The 25,269-nt window shown below is 32.8% G+C and overlaps 1 protein-coding gene across 13 annotated transcripts in view; it reads left to right on the top strand.

The window, feature by feature from the left end:
* Window positions 1–23,200, top strand: part of CAPS2 (calcyphosine 2) — a 48,464-nt gene extending 25,264 nt beyond the window's left edge. For 8 of the 13 annotated variants that reach the window (XM_035257058.3, XM_017976215.4, XM_035257055.3 and 5 more), the window contains 9 exons: window positions 3,271–3,345; window positions 4,206–4,301; window positions 4,390–4,483; window positions 7,869–7,987; window positions 9,007–9,083; window positions 10,683–10,837; window positions 16,316–16,435; window positions 19,049–19,145; window positions 22,348–23,200. In XM_035257058.3, the coding sequence (XP_035112949.2) occupies window positions 3,271–3,345; window positions 4,206–4,301; window positions 4,390–4,483; window positions 7,869–7,987; window positions 9,007–9,083; window positions 10,683–10,837; window positions 16,316–16,435; window positions 19,049–19,145; window positions 22,348–22,523 (1,009 nt within the window). In that variant the 3' untranslated portion in view covers window positions 22,524–23,200. The remainder of the gene's footprint in view (window positions 1–3,270; window positions 3,346–4,205; window positions 4,302–4,389; window positions 4,484–7,868; window positions 7,988–9,006; window positions 9,084–10,682; window positions 10,838–16,315; window positions 16,436–19,048; window positions 19,146–22,347) is intronic. The other 5 variants (XM_009004249.5, XM_078338061.1, XM_078338062.1 and 2 more) reach the window with 3 other exon arrangements.
* Window positions 23,201–25,269: the final 2,069 nt, after the last annotated feature.

The following is a 25,269-nucleotide window of genomic DNA, read 5'->3' as shown; positions in this document are numbered from 1 at the left end:
AGAACCTCCTCTTATGCTGCCTCCCTGTTACTGTTCATTTCCCCTGTCATACTAGGTTAACCTCTCTATCCTAATATCATAGATTAGAACTGCCTGGTTATGAAATTTGTATAAATGAATCTATAAAAATATAGACTCTGTGTCTAGCTTCTTGTAATTTCTTTATTTGTTTATTTAGTTGTATATAAGATGTACAACATGATATTTTGATATACATATACACATAGTGAAATGTGTTTGGCTTCTTTTATCCAACATTATGTCTGTGAGTTTTATCCATGGTGTTATTTGTAGTTGTCTTTTTTTTTAATTTAATTGTTCTATGGTATTTTATTGTACCACATACCACAACTTATTTATTCAGAGGTTGATAGATATTTGGCTGTTTATGAATAGTGCTGCTATAAACATTCTTGTTCATGCCTTTTGGTAACATATGTACTCATTTCTGCTGAGTATATACTTAGAAGTAGAATTGTTGGACCATTTCATATGCATATGCTCAGCTTTAAAAGATGCAGCCAAATAACTTTCCAAACTGGTTGCTGCAGTTTACACTCCCACCAGTAGCAGTGTGAGTGTTCTTGTTGCACCATATCTTTGCCAGAGCTTGGTATTGTCTGTCTTTTCTAATTTTAGTTCTTCTTATGGATGTGTATTAGTGATTTTAATTTGCATTTCACTGGAGACTAATGTAGTTGAGTACTTTTCCATATGTATATAGGCCATCAAGATATCCTCAGACAAAATTTCCATTCAAGGCTGTTGAGTTGTCTTTTTCATATTTATTTGTGGATCTTATTTACATATTTTAGAAATGAATCATTTCTCAACTATATTTGTCACACATATCTTTTCCTACTCTGTAGTTACCTTTTCATTCTCTTGATTATATCTGTCTTAAAAAACTAGTTAGAAATAGGAGTTCCTAATTTAAACATAGGCCAGTTTGCTTATCTTTCCCTATGTTGTTAATGTCCTTTGTATGTTCCTTAAAAAAATTTCACCTACCACTAAGTCATTTTCCCTCTGACTTGTAATGCCACATGTCATATGTCAAGTTGTTATATGCATGGTTATGACATGACATGTTATATGCATATCAAATGCATGGTTGATTTTCTAGACGTTTTCTTCAGTATTATCTGTTTCCCTGTGTCAATATTATCCTATCTTAATTAGTATTGCTTTGTATTAAATACCTGCAGCTTATTTAAAGCTAATCTAGTTCTATGAAAAATCCAGTGGGGGTATTGATTAGAATTACTGAATTTGTAGCTTACACTCCTCTTCTCCACCATTTATTCTTCCCAGAGGAGAAGAGTGTTCAGCTTCATAAATTTAGAAGCAGGAGTTGGCATGGGTAGTGCAGCCCTTCTCCTCCCCCTTATTTTGGGAGGCAGCAGCCTGCAGAAGCACACATCCTGCCCTGTGCATTGTTTTATTGGGTCCCTCCGCAGTGGAAATGAGTGGGTTAGTCTGTTTGATTATAGTGGTTAAGGATTTAGCTTGTGGCTGCTGCATACCTAAGCCATAGTTTCTAATAGCTTTATCAGTACTAAAATTCATATTTTAATCATCAGTCTTTCTGATTCTTCTTTACATATTGGTAAGGAACTTGGGTTCCTAAAAGGGATTGGGCACCTAAAACTCAACATGGCACCTTGCCTTTTCTAGTATAAATACATATTTACTTTTATCTTTATAAAAGATAAAAGTAAAAAGAAGACTATAAAAGAAGACTATAGGGCCCTTGAAGCTATTACTTCCATTGATTACTGTTAGTGAGTTCTGTTTACTATTGAAAAGCCATATAATGTTAAGAGCAAGGTTTTTTTCTAGCTCTGCCATTTACTAATCGAATGGCCCTTGGCCATTTACTCATCTGTCTCTGTTTCTGTAAAATTTATTTGAAAAATGGGGATAATAACACTTACCTCAGAGTTACTGTAAGTATTAAATAAACCAACACACATTAAAGTGATTTTAACAATGACTAGTGTCTAGGAAATTCTCAATAAATGGTAGCTGTTACTGTTGCTGTTATTTTCTCAGCATTTAGAATTGTTTCAGGCACATAGTGGGCATTCAATGAACACATTAATCCCAGCATTAAATTGAATTGAAGTGATTAAGCTCCCATGGCTCTATTCTGTACTTAAAACTCTCATTTGGTTTGCAGGCTTGTGTTTCCTGTCCCCTGCTTCTGCTTTGTAGATACCTAGATTTTACAGAGGCATAGCTTTCAAGATACCAATGACCCACATGCTTACTTACTAATTCTGTTATTGCCATTTCATTATACCTGTAGTTTTATGGGAGGAATATCATTAAATTATTTGTGAAGCAAAGGAGAAATATATAATTTAGTCTTCAGCTCTCTTAATATACAGGTGTTATTAGCAGGAGGGTGCTGCTTTATATTTGGTTTTGCTTTATATTGTTAAATAGAATTTTAGGGCTGGCAGCCTTTATGAAATCATTCAGTACTATCTGAAGGCCATAATGATTAAATAACCTATTGATCTATGACTAGGTTCAAACTTCCCAAAGAGTGGGAGTACTCTTCCCCACTCTTTGGTTATTTTGGTAGGGGATGGAAAGCTAGACATCACTGAAAGCCTGATTGATAGTGGCTTAAAGAAGTCTGGATTTATTTTTCTTAAATAGTTAGTCGCTTGGAGGTAGGCATTTATTGGTTTTGATTCAGTAGCTTAGTGATGTGACAGCTCTAGGTTGGCTTTCCTGTATCTTTTTGGTCTTTCTGACATGGTGGCTTGATCTCACGGTTGCTATAGTGTCTCCTAGCCATGTTCGTACACAGGAACTCTTCTCATGCCACTCTCCTACCAAAGAAAGCCTTTCCTGGAAGCTTATTGGCAGAATTGAGTCCCTTACTCATCCTTCATTGCAAGTTGCTAAGAGCAGATTCTATGGTGGGAGGAGGCAAAGAAAAAGAAAGTTAGAAATGGCTTTCAGATAGCCCTACAACAATGCCAGTCACAAATGTACTATCTCTATTCAACGTTTACTTTTATAGCACTTCGGTGCTTAGATTCTAGTATAAAAGTCATTCATGTATTACATACTATATCTCTGAGTTATTTCTTTAGTGTCTGCTACAATTAGCAATCAGAAAAAGAGTTTTTTTTTATCTTCATCCAATCTGTGTGGTTTCAAAATGTTAACATAACCTTTTTTCTACATTTATAATTTTCATCAAGTTGTAGGTATCTGAAAAAATTACTGACAAAATGTATTTCTTAACAGGATAAGAACTAATTCTACATTAACTGAAAATGTGCTTTCTCATAAATTACAATTTGATGGTAGGATCATATCACGGTAATTGTGATTTTATTAAAATTTTCAATCCTATGATTATAAAAATGTTCTCTTTTTGAATAGAAATAACAGTAATGAGATTAGATAGGTTTGTATCATTTAAATAATATGTGAATTTAGAACAAACATTTTAACGTAATAGCTATTAATCTGTTACCAAATACAGGAAATATGAATCTGTAGGAAAAATTCTAATTAAAAGTTATCTTTAAAGCAAATTTAAATGTTTTTAAAAAGTAATTTAGAAGTGAATTTTTAAAAGAATTGTATTACTACTAGAGTATTGTAAACTGAAAACTAACATTTTTTAAGTTGCTTTAATTTTATCTTAATGATTTAACAGATTATTGATAGATGCAGTAAAGTGACAAGGAAAATGATTCTTAAATGTATTATTTCAGTCTTGTAATCTTCCAGTAATATATAATTCTACTTGTTGTTCTTTGTATATTACTGTTAAAATGTGTATTTTAAATTATCATATTTGTTTAGTGATTTTAAAGCTTTCTATGGCAATAAAAGATACTAAATATGTATCTCTGGGTGCCTTCTTACAAACTCAGCACTTTTAAAGATAACTTACTTTGTCTTGAAAGTCTATGTTGAATTAATAATCTACATTGTAAATATATCCACTTTTTATGTCAGTGTAACATTATTTTTTTCTTCATTCAAATCTAATTTAAGTGGACATTTCAGCAAACTGTGTTTGTGTTTTCCCTACAGTTTCCCATAACCTTCACTCATTGCCACATCCATAAGAAAGTTAGCTATTCTTCTTGAGAAGCACACTTTTTTTTAGTTAATTAACATAAAAAGTATTCTATTTCAAGATGTTTGATACCATTCTATTTTTCCAGAAATGGACATGATGCTTGCAGAGAGCTGATTGGGTTCTTTTTCGCTCATGACCAGTCCCTTACAATTTATGAATATCGACAATTTGGGAAAAATAGGTATACCATAAAACATTATTAGATCTCTGAAGATGATCACTTCTGAGAGAAGCTAAATAACTACATTTATTTTTCATTTACTTTCTAGAACAATTGTGCTTCCATTTATTAAAAAAAAAATTTATAGTCATCAGTGTGGACGAAGAAAAGGAAAACAATACCGACTTGGTGATTTTTATGTGGTAAGTTGGGTGTGTGTGTGCACACATTTAATACCAGATGTTGGATTTTGTGGAGTCCCATGGAGGTGGAGGAGCAAGGCTTCTAGTCTTCAATTTATTTCCTCTCCTCCATCATGACCAGGGTCATTTGTGTGAAGGGGTTAATGGTTGATATTTTCCTAGGAGTTTCTGCTTCCCAGCCCCAAATCCCAATTCTGAATCCAAGCATAGGATTTATTTTCTGGTAACACCTTCCCTTCCCATTCCACAATGCGGGTTGTCTGTAGGTGAAGTTGTATCTTCACACTTTGAAAGATTCTTCAAAGCTGTGTCATTGTGCAAGTGGCTATCTCAATAGCACCAGGAGATATTCTTTTCCTAAAGTAGGTTTATTCTTTGAAGATGCACAGTTTCCTCCATGTGAAGGGGTATGGGCCTCTGGAGCTGTTGGTTTTCTGATAGATGGACTATCCTCCTTGTGATTTTCCCACTTTGGGAAATTCCTGACATATGGTATGCCACAAGGATTCCCTAGAATGGCTGGAGCATAGATGATGGTACAGTTTCTGTAGTGCTTTTAAATTTTAAATCAGATTTACACTTTATATCATGATTAAAATATAGCACTATCCAGTGATCATTCATGTAATACATGTTTCTATCCTAAGTTCTGTAAGTGGAATAGTAAGTTAGACTCATTCCCTGTTTTTGTGGAGCTGACAGTCTAATGGGAGACACAGATAGATAGGAGGGCCAGATAGGAGGAGAAATGTGGGCCAGATAGGAGGAGTGATGACCCAGTTTTGTGGAATCAGAAAAGATCTTTGGATCTTCCTTTATACATCTTTTCTAACTCTGGTAGTTTTTTCTTTTTTCTTTCAGTTTTTGTTTTTGTTTTTTCTGCTACAGGAAGATCACTTATTTCTCCAAAGCCTTCCAAATTTCCGGATGTTGTTCTGGTGTGAAGACCTAAAACATTAAAGTCTGAAAGAGGTTAAATCTGAACATACTCTAAAATAGCTCTTCTGCTCTTCTCTGTTCTTTCAGTAGGCTTAATTTTTCTTCATAGTCCTGGTCTTATAGTATGTATGTATATTTTTATCCATTCTTTACCTTTCTCTAACATGAGGCTATTATCCCTTGAAGGTAAGGACTTACCTGTTGTGACCACTACCCATGTTCATAGCAACCTGAAGAATGAGAAGTACTTAGTAGACATTTAATAAATATTTATTTAATGAATGGATTTAAATGTATGAGTTGCAACTTGTACAAGTGCCTAAACCACTCTTGCTCCTGAAGAGATATTGTAATATCTCTATTTTTGTATTAAAAACATGAAAACAAAGCAAATATCATATGTGTTCAGATTTTTAGTCAGTGAAGCCTGGATGAAAGACTAAATACAAAAGGACCATGCTGGACATACACTAATTTCTATCATGCTGACAGTTGTGGTGGTGCAGCATCTTGCTAGCTGGTTTCCCAAAAAGCTTTATTTGCCAAATGCTGGGAAGGTGAAATATTTGCCCACCAGGGGAAAACATAAAGCTTTGAATTTGAAGTATAGATAAATTTTGCCAGATTTTGTAGTCAAATATGTTTAAATCTTTAACTAAAAAATTGAGAATTCTTTTTTTCAGTTTTCATCTTACCTTTGTTTGTTATTATTGTTTATCTTAAGTTGAGACAGTGTCTTTGTATGTTACACAGGCCAGTCTGCACCTTCTCATAACTTGTCCATAAGGTATTGTATGTCCTTTGGTCACATTCAGCAACCAAAGGGAATCATTTACAAAACACTTTCTGGTCTTCCAGGCCCATTCATTTACAAAATCCCCCATTTCCTTCTCCCAATGAGGATGGTATTTAAGTATCAACCATCTGCAGTCATCTGGCTCTTTGATGTTCCTTCCTTCCTTCCTTCCTTCCTTCCTTCCTTCCTTCCTTCCTTCCTTCCTTCCTTCCTTCCTTCCTCCTTCCTTCCTTCCTTCTTTCCTTCCTTCCTTCTCCCCCTTCCCTCTTCCCCCTTCCCCCCTTTCTACCTTTCCCCTTCCCTCTGTCCCTCCCTCCCTCCGTCCCTCCCTCCGTCCCTCCCTCCGTCCCTCCCTCCCTCCCTCCCTTCCTTCCTTCCTTCCTTCCTTCCTTCCTTCCTTCCTTCCTTCCTTCCTTCCTTCCTTCCTTCCTTCCTTCCTTTTTTCTTTTTCTTGTATGGCTCCTATGCTTATACACGTTAATAAATGTGTTATGCTTTTTCTTATAAACTTGTCTTTTGCTACAGGGATATGGGCAGTGAGCATTATAATGGAGAGGAAAAGGATCACCTCCTTCCTCCCCCTACACATACATGTTTTTGAGATAAACAATAACTAGTTCTCAAGTAAGAGGACTCCACAGTACCATTTGTCACACCTATTTTATCCTAGATTCACCTGGTAATTAGAGTGACTAACTGTATTAGCTAATTGGCTTTATCCAGGGGAAAACCACAAACTTTTTATATCTTTGTGACTGGAGGTGGCTTTGCACTTAGAGCAAGGTGCCTAAGGAAGTTAGACCCCCACTCTCTCACAGAAACTGGGAGACAGAAGTGCTCTCTTGCTTGATGTCTACACTCAAAGAGTGGCTCACAGGTCCTTGAGAAAGCCTTATCTAGGTCATAAAGCTGAAAACAGGCTTATCTAATTTTCACAAGTATTTATATGCATTTCAAAGAGAGGAAAAGTACTTACATTATAATTACAAATTCCGTAAAGTAAATGTGCTGAGAAAATGGAGGGGAGGAACATTCTTCCCTTATATTCAACAGGAAGAATGAAGCCCCTATTTAAAATTTGCATTTGTCCTTAACACCGGTTATGTTTATTTGAGCAGCTGAGAAATTAAAATAATAATTTTATAAGTTTAGGTTAAGAATTTTTGACAGGAATTTTGTGGCTGAAGTTTTAATGCTCTAATTAGGTTGAAATTAGGTTTTATAGTTAGGCAACATCTGTCATCAAATAGTTCAGCTGAAGAGTGTGAGAAATCTTCATAGTTCTTCAATTTGTGCTATATCATTTTGTGGGCCAATAGCTTTATTTAGGGATGTCATAATTTCAATTAACTTATTTGTTCTTTTTTCCTCTTATTCTCATTTTAAAAAATCTGAGTTTATTATATTGCTAGATTTTTTTGTTCACATGGATTGCTAAATAGAAGGCTATTCTGAGAGTGACAGAAATGTTAGTTTCTTTATCTGTATAGTTTCTCCAAATACATATAAGCATTCTCCAAATATACTTTTTTTAACCATTATTAAATTATATCATGTCACATTAATCAAAATCAATTATTTTAAATTAATGTTGGTTATATTTAATTTCTTATATGCTTTCTAGCTTCATTCATCTGTTCATTTAATTAGGGTGCAACCTTGACATTTTTGAGTTCTGATCATCTCAGCCTTCCAGAAAGCATCAAAGAAAACACATTGCTTAAACTACGAATCACAAATATTGATCAACTAGCTTTGGATTCTCTCATGTAAGTCAAATACACATTTGGCATTTTGAAAGTAGGTGAAAACACTCTTTTAAAATTCATTTAAAATGACATTCTATTACAAGGTATTTATAACTTTGTTAATGTTTATATTTTTAAAATACAAGCATAGCTATGTGTGTCTTTTATTTATTATCTTGTACTCAAATACACTTCATGTGTGGGAACAGTTATAATCCATAAATATTTTAAAATATTCAATTTTATGTTAAAGATACCTTATTAATTTGCCTTTGCTTTAACACTTTTATTTTACCAAATATTACCAAAAGGAATAAATTTTTAAAAATAGGATATCAATGCAATACCATAACAATTTTTTCACATTGTTACTATGATGGTTTTTTTAGTATTTAAAAAAATCTTAGGGTCCCATATGCTTACAGTTTTCATTGGTAAAGAGCATAGTGAAAAAATATTGCTATACATCAAACATTGCTTTTAAAATGTACTTTTTAAAATAACAGGAACACATACATGTGATTTAAAAAGCATATATATATTCCTGTGATTATATATATATAAAATAACATATATATTAGAGGCTATGTCCTACCTATTGACTGTAAGGAAGTCTGGGTTTCTTTGTCATTTACTATATTGCTAAAATTGAATGCATTTGAGGGGACTTTTTAAAATAACATTTTTACATTTTATACATTGCCAGGTAAAATTTCTTTTAAATTTAATAGTTTTAATTAAATATTTAAAACATTAAAATAGTTACAAAAACTAATGCTTACAAGTAGTTCTTGTAAGATTTTAAGGATTTTAGCTCTCAATTTAATCTTCTTGGCAATCGAAGCAGCAGGCAGAGATTGGACTTGATTAAATTCTAAACAGTCTTCCGAGCTTGAGAGTTTCTTTGAGTCTGGAGCAGGGAAGAGCTTAAAGTTTTTATGATCAAGATTGTAAAATAGAATCTATCTATCTATTTATCTATCTATCTATACACACACACACATACACATATTTCATCGCTGTGAACATGTCAATTGCAGAACCACTTCTATGGAACAGAAGGATGATATAATCAGTCAAGAAACCAATGATAGGCTGGTCTTCAAGGCAATTCAAGGTATGTGTTATTACTATACTCTCAAGTACTTTGAATTTTCAATCTTTTTTTAATAATCAGTGAAGCAGCATTTTTCCAGATATTTCTCTGTGGCACTTGATTTATATTTCCCCTTGGTTTATTTTAAAAAGTATATATATACATACGTATATATATATATATATATACATACGTATATATATATATATATATACACACACACACACACACACATATATATATACACTCAATTAGGTATTTACATATATATATATATACACATACGTATATATATATATACACACACACACATGTATATATATATATATATATATATATACACTCAATTAGGTATTTACTCTGTTGGATCTCATAGGATATCCAATGGAGAAAGATATTGAACAAGCAATCACAGAAATTAACATATAATTTATGAATTTTTTTCTTTGAGAGAGAGCCTTGCTCTGTTGCACAGGTTGGAGTGCAGTCGCAAAATCACAGCTCACTGCAGCCTCAGATTCCTGGTTTCAAGTGACCCTCCTTGCTTCAGCCTCCTGAGTAGCCAGGATTACAGGTGCATGCCACTGCACCTGGCTAATTTGTTTGTTTGTTTCTGTTTTCATAGAGACAGGGTCTTGCTATGTTGCCTAGGCTGGTCTGGAACTTATGGGCTCAAGTGATCCTCCCACCTTGGCCTCCCAAAGTGCTGGGATTATAGTCATGAGCTACCATACTTGGCTTAATTTATGAATTTTCATGAATCCTGATTTATTTTTTAAACATGAGATACTCACAGTAAGAAGGCAAGAAACAGATTTGAAAAGTCTTGTTTGAACTCTCAAATGTTCTTGATGCCATTATTTGTAAACAGTTTTCTCTGTTATAGTCAATACAATATTTGTCACAATTGACGTGTGACATGTTTTTTCTCTCATGTATTTATTTTATGTATTTTATCTCTCATGTATTCATATAATAACTGCTTTAGTAAAGTTACCATTCTATTCTTAAGTAAATATGGCATAAAGTGCATTAAGTAAAATAATAGTTACAAAGAGAATGCGAGGGATCTAAGGATATAACCTCTTATGAAATATACAAGTACAGGATAGCATTCAAAAACCTTAATGCTATTTTACATACAAGTTATAATTTGAATATTTCTAACTATTTTTAAAATATTGAACTGATAATTTTTGAGAGACTTGCCCGTCATCAATTCTGTAATTCAGCTGATAAAAACTAAGAAAAGGAAAACAGATTCAAGATATCGGGGTGGTTAGGAAGTTGTCTATGCAACAAAATCTAAGATTTTATTTGTAACATTTAGATTATTCTCTGGGTAATAAAGTGAAACCGTATTTTCTCTTTTAAAAATATAACACTTCCACCACACAGTGGTGCTATAGTTCTGGCATATTTACATGTGATTTTATACTTAATCATTTTGATTAAAAACATCCTATTTTCCAGAGTCTTTTGTCTTACATGTGATTTGTTTGAATATTCACATTCCTTATTTCAGTGCCATCAACTTTAAGTTTCTTACAAAAGATAACTGCGGTTTTATACATTTATGCATGGGAACAATTTGTTTTCATCTCTCTTCTTGTTGAACAGATTTGCTAAAAGAAAAATTACATAAAAGAGGTGTTCGTATTTTGACTGGATTGGGAAAATACTTTCAACAGTTGGATAAGGAAGGAAATGGACTTCTAGATAAGGCAGATTTTAAGCAAGCTCTTAAAGTGTTTCACTTAGAAGTGTCTGAAAAGGTATGTGCCACAGAACATTCTCTGCATTGGATATGTTATTCTTAGGTGGTGTTATTCATTGTTCTACTGAAATTTTAGTTTTCATCTTCTCTATGCCCTCTTAGTAGTGTTAAGCCATTAGGTGACAAGCTCTGTTGGTTTTTAAAGTTTAAACATTGCTCCATCCTATATTTATAAAGAGCTTAATAACGAAGCATTGTGCTAAGCTCTGAGATAATACTCTGTACTCTCAAGATCATCATAATTGAAGGAAAATGAACATAAAACCAACTATGTATTCAATGGAAATGCTTTTGGAACACATGGGATAGGTAACTGATTCCAAGACAGGTTATGGGGAAGAAGAACAAAGATCATGGAAGGATGCCTGGAGGAGGAGATGTCCAAGCTGAGTTTTGAAGGTTGAGGAGGAATTAACCAGACAAGAGAGAAAGAGGAGTGTGAGTCAGACGATGGGTATTTTGTGAAAAGGAGACACATATTATGAAAGCTTGGAGGGGTAGGGAGTGTGGCCTGTTTCTGACACTACAAATGATTAATGATCTTCACACATACTGTTCCCTCCACTGTGAATAATCTTCCACTAGATCTTTGCATGCTGAGTTTTCTTATCATTCAGGCCACAGCTTTCTTTGCCAAGAGCATTACCCTGACACTTCTTTCTAAAAGAACACTCACATCTGATCCCCATTCCTTTCTATACCAATTCCTTATTTTGTTTTTTTTCATGCCTCTTTGTAAGTATTTTCTGTCTTTTCCTGTAAGTAGATCATGAAGTCACATCAGGGCAGGGACTGGCGTGTTTTCGTGTTGCTTTTTCTAACACCTGAAATAGAAACCAGTATATAGAAGTTAAGTAGATAATGCACAGTTTGAATGGATAAATTTGTGGAAGGAAGGAAAAGAGAAGAATGGAGAGAAATGTCTGGTGCACATCTTGCACATCATGCTAAGCAGGTTGGATTTTATTCTAAAAGCACTTGAATCATTTTTGTCTCAAGGATTTCAGATAAAGGATCTCTTGCAGTGTTCTCTTTTGCTTCAAATGATCTTGTCACAAGATGTGTATTTTGTAGAAAGAACACTGTAAATTGAATTTATGACATTTAGGTTCAAGTTCTAGCTTTACTATTTGAACTTTGTGATCTTGGACTGGTCTTTTAACTTTTTTGATTGACGGGCTCTGCCTGAGCAATCAGGGATAATTGCTATAGTTAGAGTTTGTTGGAAGCTCAAATGAGAAAATTACATGAGAATATGTAAAATTCTGTGCCAATATGATGTTGCCTAACATTTTTCTGACACACCCATCTTTTGGGGTTTTATGATGTTTAATCTTTTGGCCCACCTAGTGATACATACCAAGGATCATCTAACTTCTCTTCATTTTATAGATTTAAACAACAACGACAACAAAACAGTGATAGGAAATTAGAAAGCCTTGATGTCTTTGTCTATAATCACATGAGTGTAAATGGAAAAATCACACAAACTATGCTTTTCCTCTGCTTTCACACAGCAATAATCAACAGAATACTTCTGCAACCAAATGCATGTGGGGGTTCCACACATACAAAGAAGTAGACACCCAATGGATATCCTCTAATTCAATTCAATTCTGACATTATCTACCTGGTGATAGCCTCAGATCCCACAGGGTGAGATCTCAGTTCTACAAGACAATCCTTTCTCCCAGCACACTCTGCGTAGAGCATCAGTCACAAGTTTGGGTCCCTGGAACTTGTGATTAAGGAATTTCAAGTTGTGGTTTCCCATGATCCCCTCCTTGGGTTCAATTAATTTGCCGGAGCAGCTCACAAAACTCAGGAAAACATATATTTACTGGTTTACTCTAATGGATATTACAAAGTTTATAGACGAAGAGATGAATAGGGCGAGGTATGGGGGAAGGAGTGCAGAGCTTTCATGCTCTCCCTCCAGGAACCTCTGCAAGCTTAGCTATCCAGAAGCTCCCTGAACCCTGTCCTCTTGGCTTCTATGGAGACTACATTGGATAGACATGATTGATACATGGACAACTGTGTAGAAATGTGATTGGACAGAAATGTATGACCTAATACTGATAGACTGAAGGAGGAAACCCAGCAAGGAATGCCTGTTCAGACTCTTCTTGGCCTCTCAGTGCAGCATTCCTTCTGAAATGGGGGTCTTCTGGCCTACAATTAGATAAGTAGGTCGGAAAATTTGTTTATGGCCAGCTCCAACACAGAAAGGCAGGGGAAGATTCTGCCTTGAAGAGGGAAAGGAGCACATAAAAGAAGGGCAGGAGAAGGTCACAGAGAGAGAGATTCCATGTTCTGAGGCCTAAAGTGTCCTAACATTATAATAAAAGACTGTAACAAGGAAGGGCAATGGGAGTTATGAACTGGGAACTATGGATGGAAACATATATAGACATATATGTATGTGTGTGCCTGTGTGTGTGCGTGCGTATGTACGCACATGTGGGCTTGCATGTGTGTGTGTGTATGTGTTTATAAAATCACACACAAGTAATTAATAGTGGATATAGGATTAGAACCCACATAATATGTTCCTGTCTAGTACTTTTTCTGTATCACAACAGTACTTCTCTTTTTGATTAATTTGCTAAATTTTTATGATTAGATCTAGGAATAAAAACTACAATAATTATGTAAGACTTCTAACATAGAGGGAACATATGAAAATATTAATAAGCTACCTCCTTTTCTCATATATTTTAATGTTTTTTTTCTGTAATATCACTGTAAACTGCTCATGCAATGATAAGCATATACAAACAGCTTAAGAAGAAGAACATAAGAATCACTAACCTGGGTCTAATTTTGAAATTAGAGAATGTTTGTGGGAAGCCATAGTCAGCCATTCTCCCTGATTAGAGATTAAAACAATATGATATGTACCCTAAAAAGCCTAATTTATATAGAGATACTATCAATGATTTACTGCAGGTTTTTTTTCAATGTAATTATTTTCCATTCTGTACCATATCTTGGAAAGAAAGAGTATATATATATTTATCTATTTATCTATCTATCTAGATCTATCTATGTTAAATTACTTAATTCTCGAAAATTATTTCTTTTAAGCTTCAAAAAGTATCTTTCGATTCTAATAATCCATAAATTGGTAAGCAAATTGGTCTTCTCCTGTACCTATTACTCATGGTTTTAAAGGTCAAGCTCATCTTCTGTTTAACTGCACAGATACTTAGAGTCTGGATTATGTGTAGTACATTATGATAGACAAAGATGTATGGGGTTGTTGAGAATTGAGGGAAGGAAGGCATCTTTAGATTTTGTTTTTCTAGTTAAAATTTTATTTGGAAAAAAATAGGATGGAGTGAAAGATGGTATTTTTTGAGTACCTATTATTTGCCAAGCAACTTGCTAGGTATTTTATTTACATTTGTATTTAAAGCTAACAACTTGATTAAAACATGAAAAAATATATTTACTTGAGTTTGAGAAAATGATGCTGCAATTTCTTTGTTGTCAAGGAAAACTGTGATAGAACTTTCTATTAAATAGTGCGTTTGCCGAAGAAGCAGATGGTCATGGTAAAGTGAACGAACTGGCATAAGGGATTTATTTAAAATGATACCTTTCAGTGTAAATTCTAGATAACATTATAGTCACTCAAATCGATATTTTCAAACATGAAAACTAGTGGAAATATAATTAGTGATTGTAATGCCGCTGGAAGTATTCTAGGACCTGAAATCAGTTTTGAATTAACACAAATATAATACATTAAAAGTATTTAAATATTCAAAACTGAGTAAATGGTAACCATACATATCCAGACACACACACACATCAATAGATAGATATTTCTGTATCTATATTCTATATATAGGTTTGTATATATATAATAGTTTATATATGGGTTTATATATAGAATATAGATATATTATAGAAATAAAGTTGAAAAGATAAATTTGTTACCAGAGCATGGGGCAGGGTGGTATGTAAGGAAAATGGAAATTTGGTTAAAAGGTACAAGTTTTCAAAACAAACAACCCCATCAAAAAGTGGGTGAAGGATATAAACAGAAACTTTTCAAAAGAAGACATTTATGCAGCCAACAAACATGAAAAAATACTCATCATCACTGGTCATTAGAGAGATGCAAATCAAAACCACATTGTGATATCATCTCACACCAGTTAGAATGGCGATCATTAAAAAAACAGGAGACAACAGATGCTGGAGAGGATGTGGAGAAACAGGAACACTTTTACACTGTTGGTGGAAGTGTAAATTAATTCAACCATTGTGGAAGACAGTGTGGCGATTCCTCAAGGATCTAGAAATAGAAATACAATTTGACCCAGCAATGCCATTACTGGGTATATACCAAAAGGTTTCTAAATCATTCTATTATAAACACGATTTACATGCACATGTATGTTTATTGTCCCACTGTTCACAATAGCAAAGACTTGGAACCAACCCAAATGCCCATCAGTGATAGACTGGATAAAGAAAATGTGGCACATATATACCATGGAATACTATATAGCCATGAAAAGGGATGAGTTAATGTCCTTTGCAAGGACGTGGATGAAACCGGAAACCATCATTCTCAGCAAACTGACACGAGCAGAAAACCAAACACTGCATGTTCTCACTCATATGTGGCTGTTGAACAATGAGAACACACAGATACTGGGAAAGGAACATCAGACACTGGGGCCTGGGGGTTTGGGGGGCTAGGGGAGGAATAGCAGGGGGTGGAGGGACTGGGGAGGGATAGCAGGGGTGGGGGTATTGGGGAGGGATAGCATTAGAAGAAATACCTATTGTAGATGAGGGAGGATGGATGTAGCAAACCACCACCATGGCACCTGTATACCTATGTAACAAACCTGCATGACTGCACACGAACCCCAGAACTTAAAGCATAATTTGAAAAGAGTGAACTTTCTGTTATGAATTATCACAGTAAAACAATATTTTAACAACAACAAAAAGGCACAAGTTTTCATTACATAGTAGATTAAGTTCTGAGTGATCTATTGCACAGCATGGTAACTATAGTTAATAATAATGTATATTACAAAATGCCTAAAAGGGAGGATTTTAAATGTTCTCACCACAAAGAAATGATAAATATTTAAGATGATAGATATGATTGTACCATTCTACAATGTAGACATGTATTGAAATATTATATTGTGCCCTATAAATATATACAATTGTTAGTCCATCAAAAATAAAATTCAAAAAGATAAATTTGTGAGCTATTGCCACTCCTAAATGTCTCTTGACTTTACAAAACTGTTAACCACAGGTTCTTCTAAATCACTTTTTTAGTAGCTTTGATTGGATTTTTATGTAACTTTTTCAATGTTTATATTAAATGAGCTATCATATCTAGGGATACAAAAGATGTAACAAAATACAACTAAGATGATTTTGTTGTGATGATATAAAACTTAAAAATGAAACAGTTATCTCGGATTGTTTCTAGGATTTTGAGTCTGCATGGCTAATTATGAATGATAATGGCAATGGCAAGGTTGATTATGGAGAATTCAAACGTAATATTATTGGTGAAATGAATGAATATAGGAAATCATTTGTTCGAAAGGTAACTTTGTTAAGTAATCGTTCAAATTGTTATTTTTAATAGATTGTTAGGTTCAGTATTTTAAAACTTTAATGGATTAACATTTAAAATGTTTTAAATCTATTTACTTGTAACATATGTTGAGTGTAGTAAAACACAAAGCAAGTCCATATGCATAAATATCTACCTAGAATGAAGTGAAATAACTTGTGTATGTATTTTAGAAAAATACAAGGAGGGGAAAATGAAATTTGAACTCAAACTTTGGTGAACAAATTACTAACTTCATAAGTTGTTGCCTCCATAAATTACTAGCAATGTGAATATATGTATTAGAAAATATTCCTGAGCCTAAGTGGTCTATCTCACAGAGTTGGTGTAAAGATTGAATAAGATAATGCATATATAATTCTTAGCATTGTAGCTGTTCCAATGTCTGTACTTCAGACAGACATTTTGTTTAGTCAGACGGACTAAAAAATGTTTCTCTGGTCTTTAGAATATGCATGATAAATATTAAATTTTTAATTAAAATAATCATGTTAAATTGGAAATAAATACAAGCATACTGACTTTAATAGGAAGCTATGTATTACTTGGATTTTCGTAGCCATTTTTAGAGCATACTTTCGAGTAATGTAGTTCTTTTTCCTTTTGCATATGTACTTAATATTGAAACAAAGCTATTCTATATAGAGTAATGTAAATAATTATATAAATCCCAAATAGAAAACTTAGTCTCTACCTTTACTGAACAAGAGACACAGTAAAAGCCTTAAATTAGACAAATCCACCACATAATATTTATAAATGTATACTTACTTATACTTTTCATGTCCTTCCTGGTGATAGATTTCAGAATCTGGAATAGAAATTGGAGGCTTGTCTCTTTCATAAATCTTGGTAATGGGAATAGAGGGCAAGAGAAGTGTTATGCAGTTCTGTATTTGTTTGCTTGGGCTACCGTAACAAAATACCACAGACTAGGTGACTGAAATAACAGAAATTTATTGTCTCACAGCTCTGGATGATAGAAGTCCACAAACAAGGTATCGGGCAGGTTTGGTTTCTTCTGAGGCCTCTCTCCTTGGGTTGCAGATGGCTGCCTGTTCCCTGTGTCCTCACATGGTCTTCCCTTTGTCTGTGTTGTGTTGTACTGTCTTTTTTTTTTTTTTTTTTTTAAGATGGAGTCTTGCTCTGTTGCCCAGGCTGGAGGGCAGTGGCACAATCCTGGTTCACTGCAACCTCCACCTTCTGGGTTCAAGTGATTCTCCTGTCTCAGCCTCCCAAGTAGCTGGAATTACAGGCAAGTGCCACCATGCCTGGCTAATTTTTGTATTTTAAGTAGAGACAAGATTTTGCCATATTGACTGAGCTGGTCTTGAACTTAGGCAATCCACTCACCTCAGCCTCGCAAAGTGTTAGGGTTACAGCGTGAGCCACTATTCCTGGTCCTACTGTCTTCTTATAAGTAGACACCAGTCATAATGGATAGAGGCCCACCCTAATGATTTCATTTAAAATTGAAACTTGATTATCCCTTTAAAGGCCTTCAAATACAGTCATATTCTGAGGTACTAGGGATTAGGGTTCAACATATGACTTTTGGAGAAACACAATTCAGTCTACAACAGCTTCCGTATTTCTGTGAATGCACTGTTGTGAATAACCAGACTTGCTTCTAGCTTTGACCTTACTACAAATGTAGAATGTTGCTTTGGGTAGCTTGTGTCTTTTGTGTGGCAAATACTCTTCCCACTGAAATATTTTATGATGTTTTATGATACTCAGAGCTACACTGAATTAAAGGAACAATAACACAACTACCATTTCAAAAAGTGTATTAACTTTCAAGAAATAGAGTAACAAAACTCATTTAAAAGGTATTTCACTTTTTCATTGATTTTAGGGAGGAAATATTTGCAAATTCCCTTATTGAATTAAAATACTTGTCTTGGCAATTTCTTTTGGCTATTTGTATGTTTCATATGAATCCTAGGGCTGGAAGTTACCTGAGAGATCTTTTACCCATCTCTTCAGTTTGCAGGGGAAAAAGGCCACAGAAATAGAGGTCAGGTTACTTTCTCAAGGTCAGGATGCTAGAAAGTGGTAGAACTTTCTAATTGAGTGCAGATTTCCTAATATCTTGCTTCACTATCTTTTCTCCTGTATTTATAATACTTCCTTCATATATTAATATAGTGTTTTTAAAATGTCTTGCTTATAGCTCAGAAATAACCTACTGGAAATATAAAATTAGATTCCTATGTCTAATAATTTTACTTAAAAAATAACATTTGTCAGGCTGGGCACAGTGGCTGATGCCTATAATCCCAGTATTTTGGGAGGTCAAAGCGGGTTTATCTCCTGAGGTCAGGAGTTTGATATCAGCCTGACCAACATGGTGAAACCCCATCTTTACTAAAAATACAAAAAATAGCTGGGCATGGTGTCAGGTGCTTGTAATCCCAGTTACTTGGGAGGTTGAGGCAGGAGAATAGCTTGAACCCAGGAGGCAAAGATTGCAGTGAGCTGAGATCATGCCATTGTACTGCTGCCTGGGTAACAGAGCAAGACTCTGTCTCAAACAAACAAACACACAAGAATTAATAATAATAATACTTGTCTATCTAGGCCTTTATGAAACTGGATTTCAACAAAACTGGCAGTGTGCCTATTATAAACATAAGAAAATGTTATTGTGCAAAGAAGCATTCTCAAGTAATTTCAGGTAATTATTCTGAGTAAAAATTCATTGGATTTTGAAAATGCTACCTAATAAAGATAACATCTTTAAATTATATTAATTTAAAGCATAGGCTGAGGCCATTACGGAGGAAATAAACTATTTTGTTTTTTGAACTCGGAACTTAAGAACTATTTGCCTTTCTTCATTTAAAAATTCTTAGGTCTATTGTCTGTACTCATTTGTTTATTTGATATTTATAATCAATATAGAACTCATTTCCTGCTTAGGAGATAGTAAAGGATTTAAGTTAAAAAGAATGAAATATGTTTAGAGAATAGATAAATACATATGCAAGTTCTCAGAGTTAGTTTTACTGTATCTGCTTATATAGTTATCTATGCTTAAGAATTTTAGTGAAATGAGAAAGTATCTTTCTCTACATATGGAGCTATACATAGAATGAGCATATATATATCTCTATTAAAATTTGAGGATATTGTAAATTTCTGATAATAACTCTAGAGATTCATGTCCTGTTATATTTTCTCTAACTTTTTTATATAATTGTTTTATACGTGCAGTTTTTTAAATAAATAAAGCATCTGACCACCACAACTCTCCTCTTTATGTTACATTTTCTTCTATAGAAGTCAAATTATCATTTAGCATATATATTTCAGTTAATATGTTATGAATTTTACTTCATGGATTTTCATGGTTGTATACATACTCCTGCACACCATAAATATTTAATACTTTTTGAAGATTTTTTTGATATGAAAGGTGCACTGAACATAATGTTATATAGTTTGCTTTTTATACTCCCCAGCATGTTTTGGAGCTCTTTATATGTTAATCTACATTGAGCCACCTTATTTTTTATCTTGAAGCTTAGCGTTCTTTTAATAAATCAGTATGCTGTCACTTACCTAGCCATTCTTTTATTGTTAGATTTTAAGTTCTAATTATTGATGAATAACTAATGAAGCAATAAATATACTCATTTGTGACTCTTCAGGCCTGTTTTCTACTGCTTCCTGGAGTGATGCTAATATCTGGAATTACTGGGATAGCTGCATTTCAAACTTTAATTGATACTTCCAAATCACATTGCAAAATGGTTATACTAGATTATATAGCCATTTGTTGAAGAGTTCTTTTCCTCCACAAGTTTGCCAAAAAATTTCACTTTGCCAATCTGATAGGTTAAAAAACCCATTTACTTACATTTCCTTCATTACTAGGGAGGTTAAACATATTTTTTGTATATTTATTAATTGTTCATCTTTAATGAATATTTATTGACCATATTTTATGAATAATTTCTTTTCAACTTACATCTTTAATTCTGTGCTGCTAAATACCATAGAATACTATTATTTTTAGAATGTTATTTCTTACTATTAAAAGAGATACACTGTAATTACTTTGGTTTTATCATCATTAACCCTCATAGATGGTTAATTTATTACTTTTAATTATGAAATAAAAATACGAGATTTGGTTATGAGGATTAAAGTTAATCATCACTGGATTCCAAATTTCTAATTATCTATTTCAGGTCAAAATAGTTTAATTTGCTTATCCATGACATGAAATAAACTACAGTTACTGTAAGAGAATTTCTGGTGCATATTTAATTGTTGCTACTGTATTGGTTTCCTCAAACACATGTCATTATCTGTTTCTTTCTCTTAATTAATCATACTAAATATAAGAATGAAATAGTTTAACAGCATGTATTTTTTCTCTTTCTCTTTTCTCCTCTAATAATATTAGGTTGCTAAAGTAGCTTCAGTTTTATTATGTGTCATGGAATTTTTGATGAGGGTTTTATTTTTGTTGTTGTTGGGAAAGCTTTTCTTGGTTTCAGAAATTCCATAATTTGTCTTGGTGTTCACATTAAGAATGACAACAGGCAAACTAAATATTCTTAAATAGAAGAACACTTGTCACTATTTCAAAGAAATAAAGTACCCCTATTATTATTTATTGTTGCAAATTATAATCTAGTCCCATGCCGACCTCTGGGATATAGTTTGTTCACAATTTACAATTGTTATTTCCAGGTATGACTCTTATATCACATCCAATTTATTTTGAACTATAGAAAATATTCCTCCTTAACTTTGCTTAATATATTAGAAAAAAAGTGTTTTAAGATTTAATAGAAATGGGATATCCCAAATGTATTTCTGTGTAATCATTTTAGAAGTATAACATTAGTTGCTGTGGATATTTTCTGGTCTCCAAGAGGGCTAAACAAATTTAGTTATAGATGATAGGAGCTAGATATTTCCTTGGTGAGGGATATAAAGGAGATATGAAATTCTTCGCTATTTGAAATATAAATTTGAGTAAAAAATGTTTCTTTAGAAAAAAAGCTGAGTTAAAATTCCTCTGTTCAAAGGTATGGATGGTAAACAAAATTTATGTTTTTATACAGATTAGATCTTGATTAATTTTTAGCCTTGATTAACATCCAATTAAAACTTCATTTTATTGTTTTATATTACCATCTCTACATAGCATAATTATTCAGTCCTTTTTCATTCAACTTGTATTTTTGAAAATAATCACTTTTTCTCTATTTCTTGTGTATGTTTTTAAAAGAAAGCAAACTTCTTAATATTCAAAGCAGATTTCATTTCTTTAGTTTTAAAGACACTTTGCAATGCATTATTATATATGTCCATTAGAGAACCTCTGGTTTGAGGGGAAAAAATTAACTCTCACCTTAATTTTGTCCACCCAGTTAGACAAATGGCTTAAGTGGTGTTCCCATCTAAGCCTGTTATTTAAAGCGTAACCTGACTTTAAAATGTTTGAGAGGGTCACATAGAAATTTTTTGACCCTTTTCCTACTACTGTGTATGTGCTTCTGTTTATACTCTTTTCAGTGTTTCATGACCACTCACTATAGCTTCTTTTCGTCTTTTAATTCCTCTGTTCTTGTTTAAAAATTAATGATCAAAAACATTGTGTTCTATGCTAGGATCCTGGAGATAAATCAGTACAGGGGAGCAGGGGGCGGGGAAGGAATGGCAAATTGAATGAGATGGAATAATTCCAGTTCATATGTAAATAAATTGGCTGGTAAGATTTCAATAAGAAATCTTATTGATTTCTTAAGATTTCAAATTGTGGAAAAGATTTCATAAGATGATTAAATATTTCTTTGTCATCATCAGTCATTTCACTGAACTTTTCAGGAAACTGTTTCATAGTCAGTACTATTTTACAGGCCATTCCACAGAGGAAGAAATCAAATCATGGTTTCTAGAAACATTAAAAGTTGCCTGCAGCAAGTCTGATGAAGTGTCATATGGTGAATTTGAAGATTACTATGAAGGTTTAAGTATAGGAATAGTAGATGATGAAGATTTTGTTAACATCTTACGTACTCCATGGGGGATTTAGTCTTTAACAATATGTATGTCATCAGCACTAAACATTTTATTGGGAAGATGATTTCAGTGTAAAGGATGATCAAACACTGGAATATATTTTCCTAGGACTTCCTTTATTCTCTTTTTTTTTCTCTCGAAAACATTGAATCTGGAAAGAGAAATATGCAGAAAGGTAGATATAGGATTATATGCATGTTTGTGCATGTGTATGCATGCTCACATGTCCATATGTTTGAAAAGATGTCTTTTTGGTTTATTACTTATCTTGCATCTATTTTAGAGGTCATTTTTTTTTATTAATCTCAATAGAAAAGTTACATCTTCCTCAAACAATATGACAGCAGATATTTGTAAATCAAATTTCCTGTCCTTTCACATTTTTTTTTTTTGCTACTTCTTCCTTAGAATATATTTGCCACCATTGTCAATTTGATAAATTAGAATTGGGCCCCAAACCAGTGAGAATGAAATGTTTCAATATGTTTAAAACATGTGAAAATATGAAAATAATTAAAGGATATGCAAGAGAAATTTTTCAAGCAGTGTGATTATATATATTTTCTGTATATAGAATTTTAAGAATGGAGGCTTACCTCAATGATGCTCATTTAAATACTGACTTGTAAATCTTTGTTTTCTGAATCATGTACTGTTGTTGGTTAAATAAAGCACAATGTAGTATTCTAATGACCAGTTACATTTGTTCTTTTATTCTATTTTTAACTACAATCCTTTTTAGCAGTAAACAATTGTTATTTAGCTAGAAAAAATACAATATGAAAGGGGAAATGTTTTTTATGAAGGTAAATACATCTTATGAAACAAAGATCCTAAAACTATATTGTGTCCTATATGAATCTAAAGAATAGTTCAGTAATTCTTTCCTAAAACGTGAAAGTATATTTTGTATCCTAAAATGAATATATGATATTCTAAACATCTCTTTTTGTATAACAAACAATTGAAACATTTCCTTCTAAATATATGTTATTTAATAGTTACATGCATTATAATCATGCTTTCTAAATTCTTTGCTAGTCATTTCTTCTTGGGAATACAGAAAAGAGACAACTTTATGAGCTGTTTCCAAGTTTATAATTTTAAATTTTCTATGTTAATATAACATAAATTAGAAAAAATAAGTGATTCAAAAATGAAAATATTTACTTTGTAGAATATGATTTTAGACATACCACTACGTCCATCTGTACTTGGCAGCAACATGAGACTTGTAATACATGTGAACCCAACAAATTCAAAGTTGCACTTTTCAATATTTGAGAAGGTACTAAAACTTAGTATTAAAAAAGAGAGGGAAAATATGTGTAAACCTCTTAGTGCTATTTTCACTGACAAAATTTTTTTATTTCTAGACTTAAAAAGATTAGGCTATTAAAATTAAAACAATATGCTAGAAGACATTTTGACAGAAATAAGTCTATAACACTATTTTTGTCACTTTTTTCTGAAAAATTCATTCAACTATAGATATCTTAAATCCTAAAAATTGTTCTTCTTAAAAATGACTGTTAGTTGGGGTGCTCGATATGCATGTAGTGTTTTTCATAGATAATTTTTATTTAGTTCTTAAGAAACCTATTCTTAATGTTAGCATGTCATATTTTTCTGTTACTATGATCAGAAAATGTGTAGTCTGTCATACTGTAAAAAAAAGGGAAGCTGTTTTTGGGATTTAACATGTTAGTGTGACAGTATACTCTTAATTTTAATTTTCCTGATATAAATATTCACATGTGGTTATTTGTAGGAAATAGCTCTACTTATGAGATATTTTTTGGTGTATTTTGTTAGAATTCGTGCCACAGTAAGTCTACTTTTGGATATGCCTAACTGCCTGCATTCTTCTTTGATTTTGGTATTCTAAAATCTGTTATGTAGTATTAAACTTAATAAAAGAGCATTTAAGAGAAGTGACATTTCAAACATCCAAGACATAATAATTGACTTTTGAAATCCTATGCTTAATAATCATTGTGATTGCAAAAGACCTTTTGAAAACTTTAAAATATTAAATTATACATTGTAATGCTGTTACATGAATTTTATAGTTATGTATATTTTGTAGATCTCTATATCTTTGCAAGTTACTTGCTTGTATGCTATATAATTGCTCTCTCAGTTGACCATATTGTTTATGGAATTGAGTTTTCTGTTTTGAAAATAAAAGTTTAATGTTAAGGAAAAACTCACATTTTATTAAAAAAGACAAGGAATATTATATAGGACTTTTAAGCTAAGTTTTAATGGAAAGGATATACATATTTGCATGATGGAGCTATTATAGTATAATTAAAAATCTCTGTTCCTGTTTTAGATTTTATAGTATATAAAGGTATGTCCTAATGAACCAGTGACTCTGCATAGAGACAGTCACTTAGAATAATTCATAATTTTGATAAAGCTATAGATCACATCTTATTTTACGTATTACTTGAACTTCCAGTTTAAGTTGTTACCAATTATTTCAGGAGAGGATTGTGTACATTAGGCCGGGTTTACTGCAGATTATTTAATGTGCTTTTATGAGATTATAGTTTGTAGTGCTTGCAGATATAAAACATGTAGCCTGATAAACTACAGTCACTACTAGGTTGACCAGCAAGGACAAACATCATAAAAGAAACAACATGAAAGTAAGTGCTTAAAAAAAAAAAGAAAAGAAATAGAAGGTAATGAGCATATATAAAACATGCCAAGCAAGAGAAGAGGAAAGAGAATCTGCAGGGTAGACAAAG

This window comes from Callithrix jacchus, chromosome 9, assembly GCF_049354715.1.
Source record: "Callithrix jacchus isolate 240 chromosome 9, calJac240_pri, whole genome shotgun sequence".
Classification (NCBI taxonomy): Eukaryota; Metazoa; Chordata; class Mammalia; order Primates; family Cebidae; genus Callithrix; species Callithrix jacchus.
Note: the sequence above shows the minus strand (reverse complement) of the source record. Positions and strands in the feature narration are given on the sequence as shown.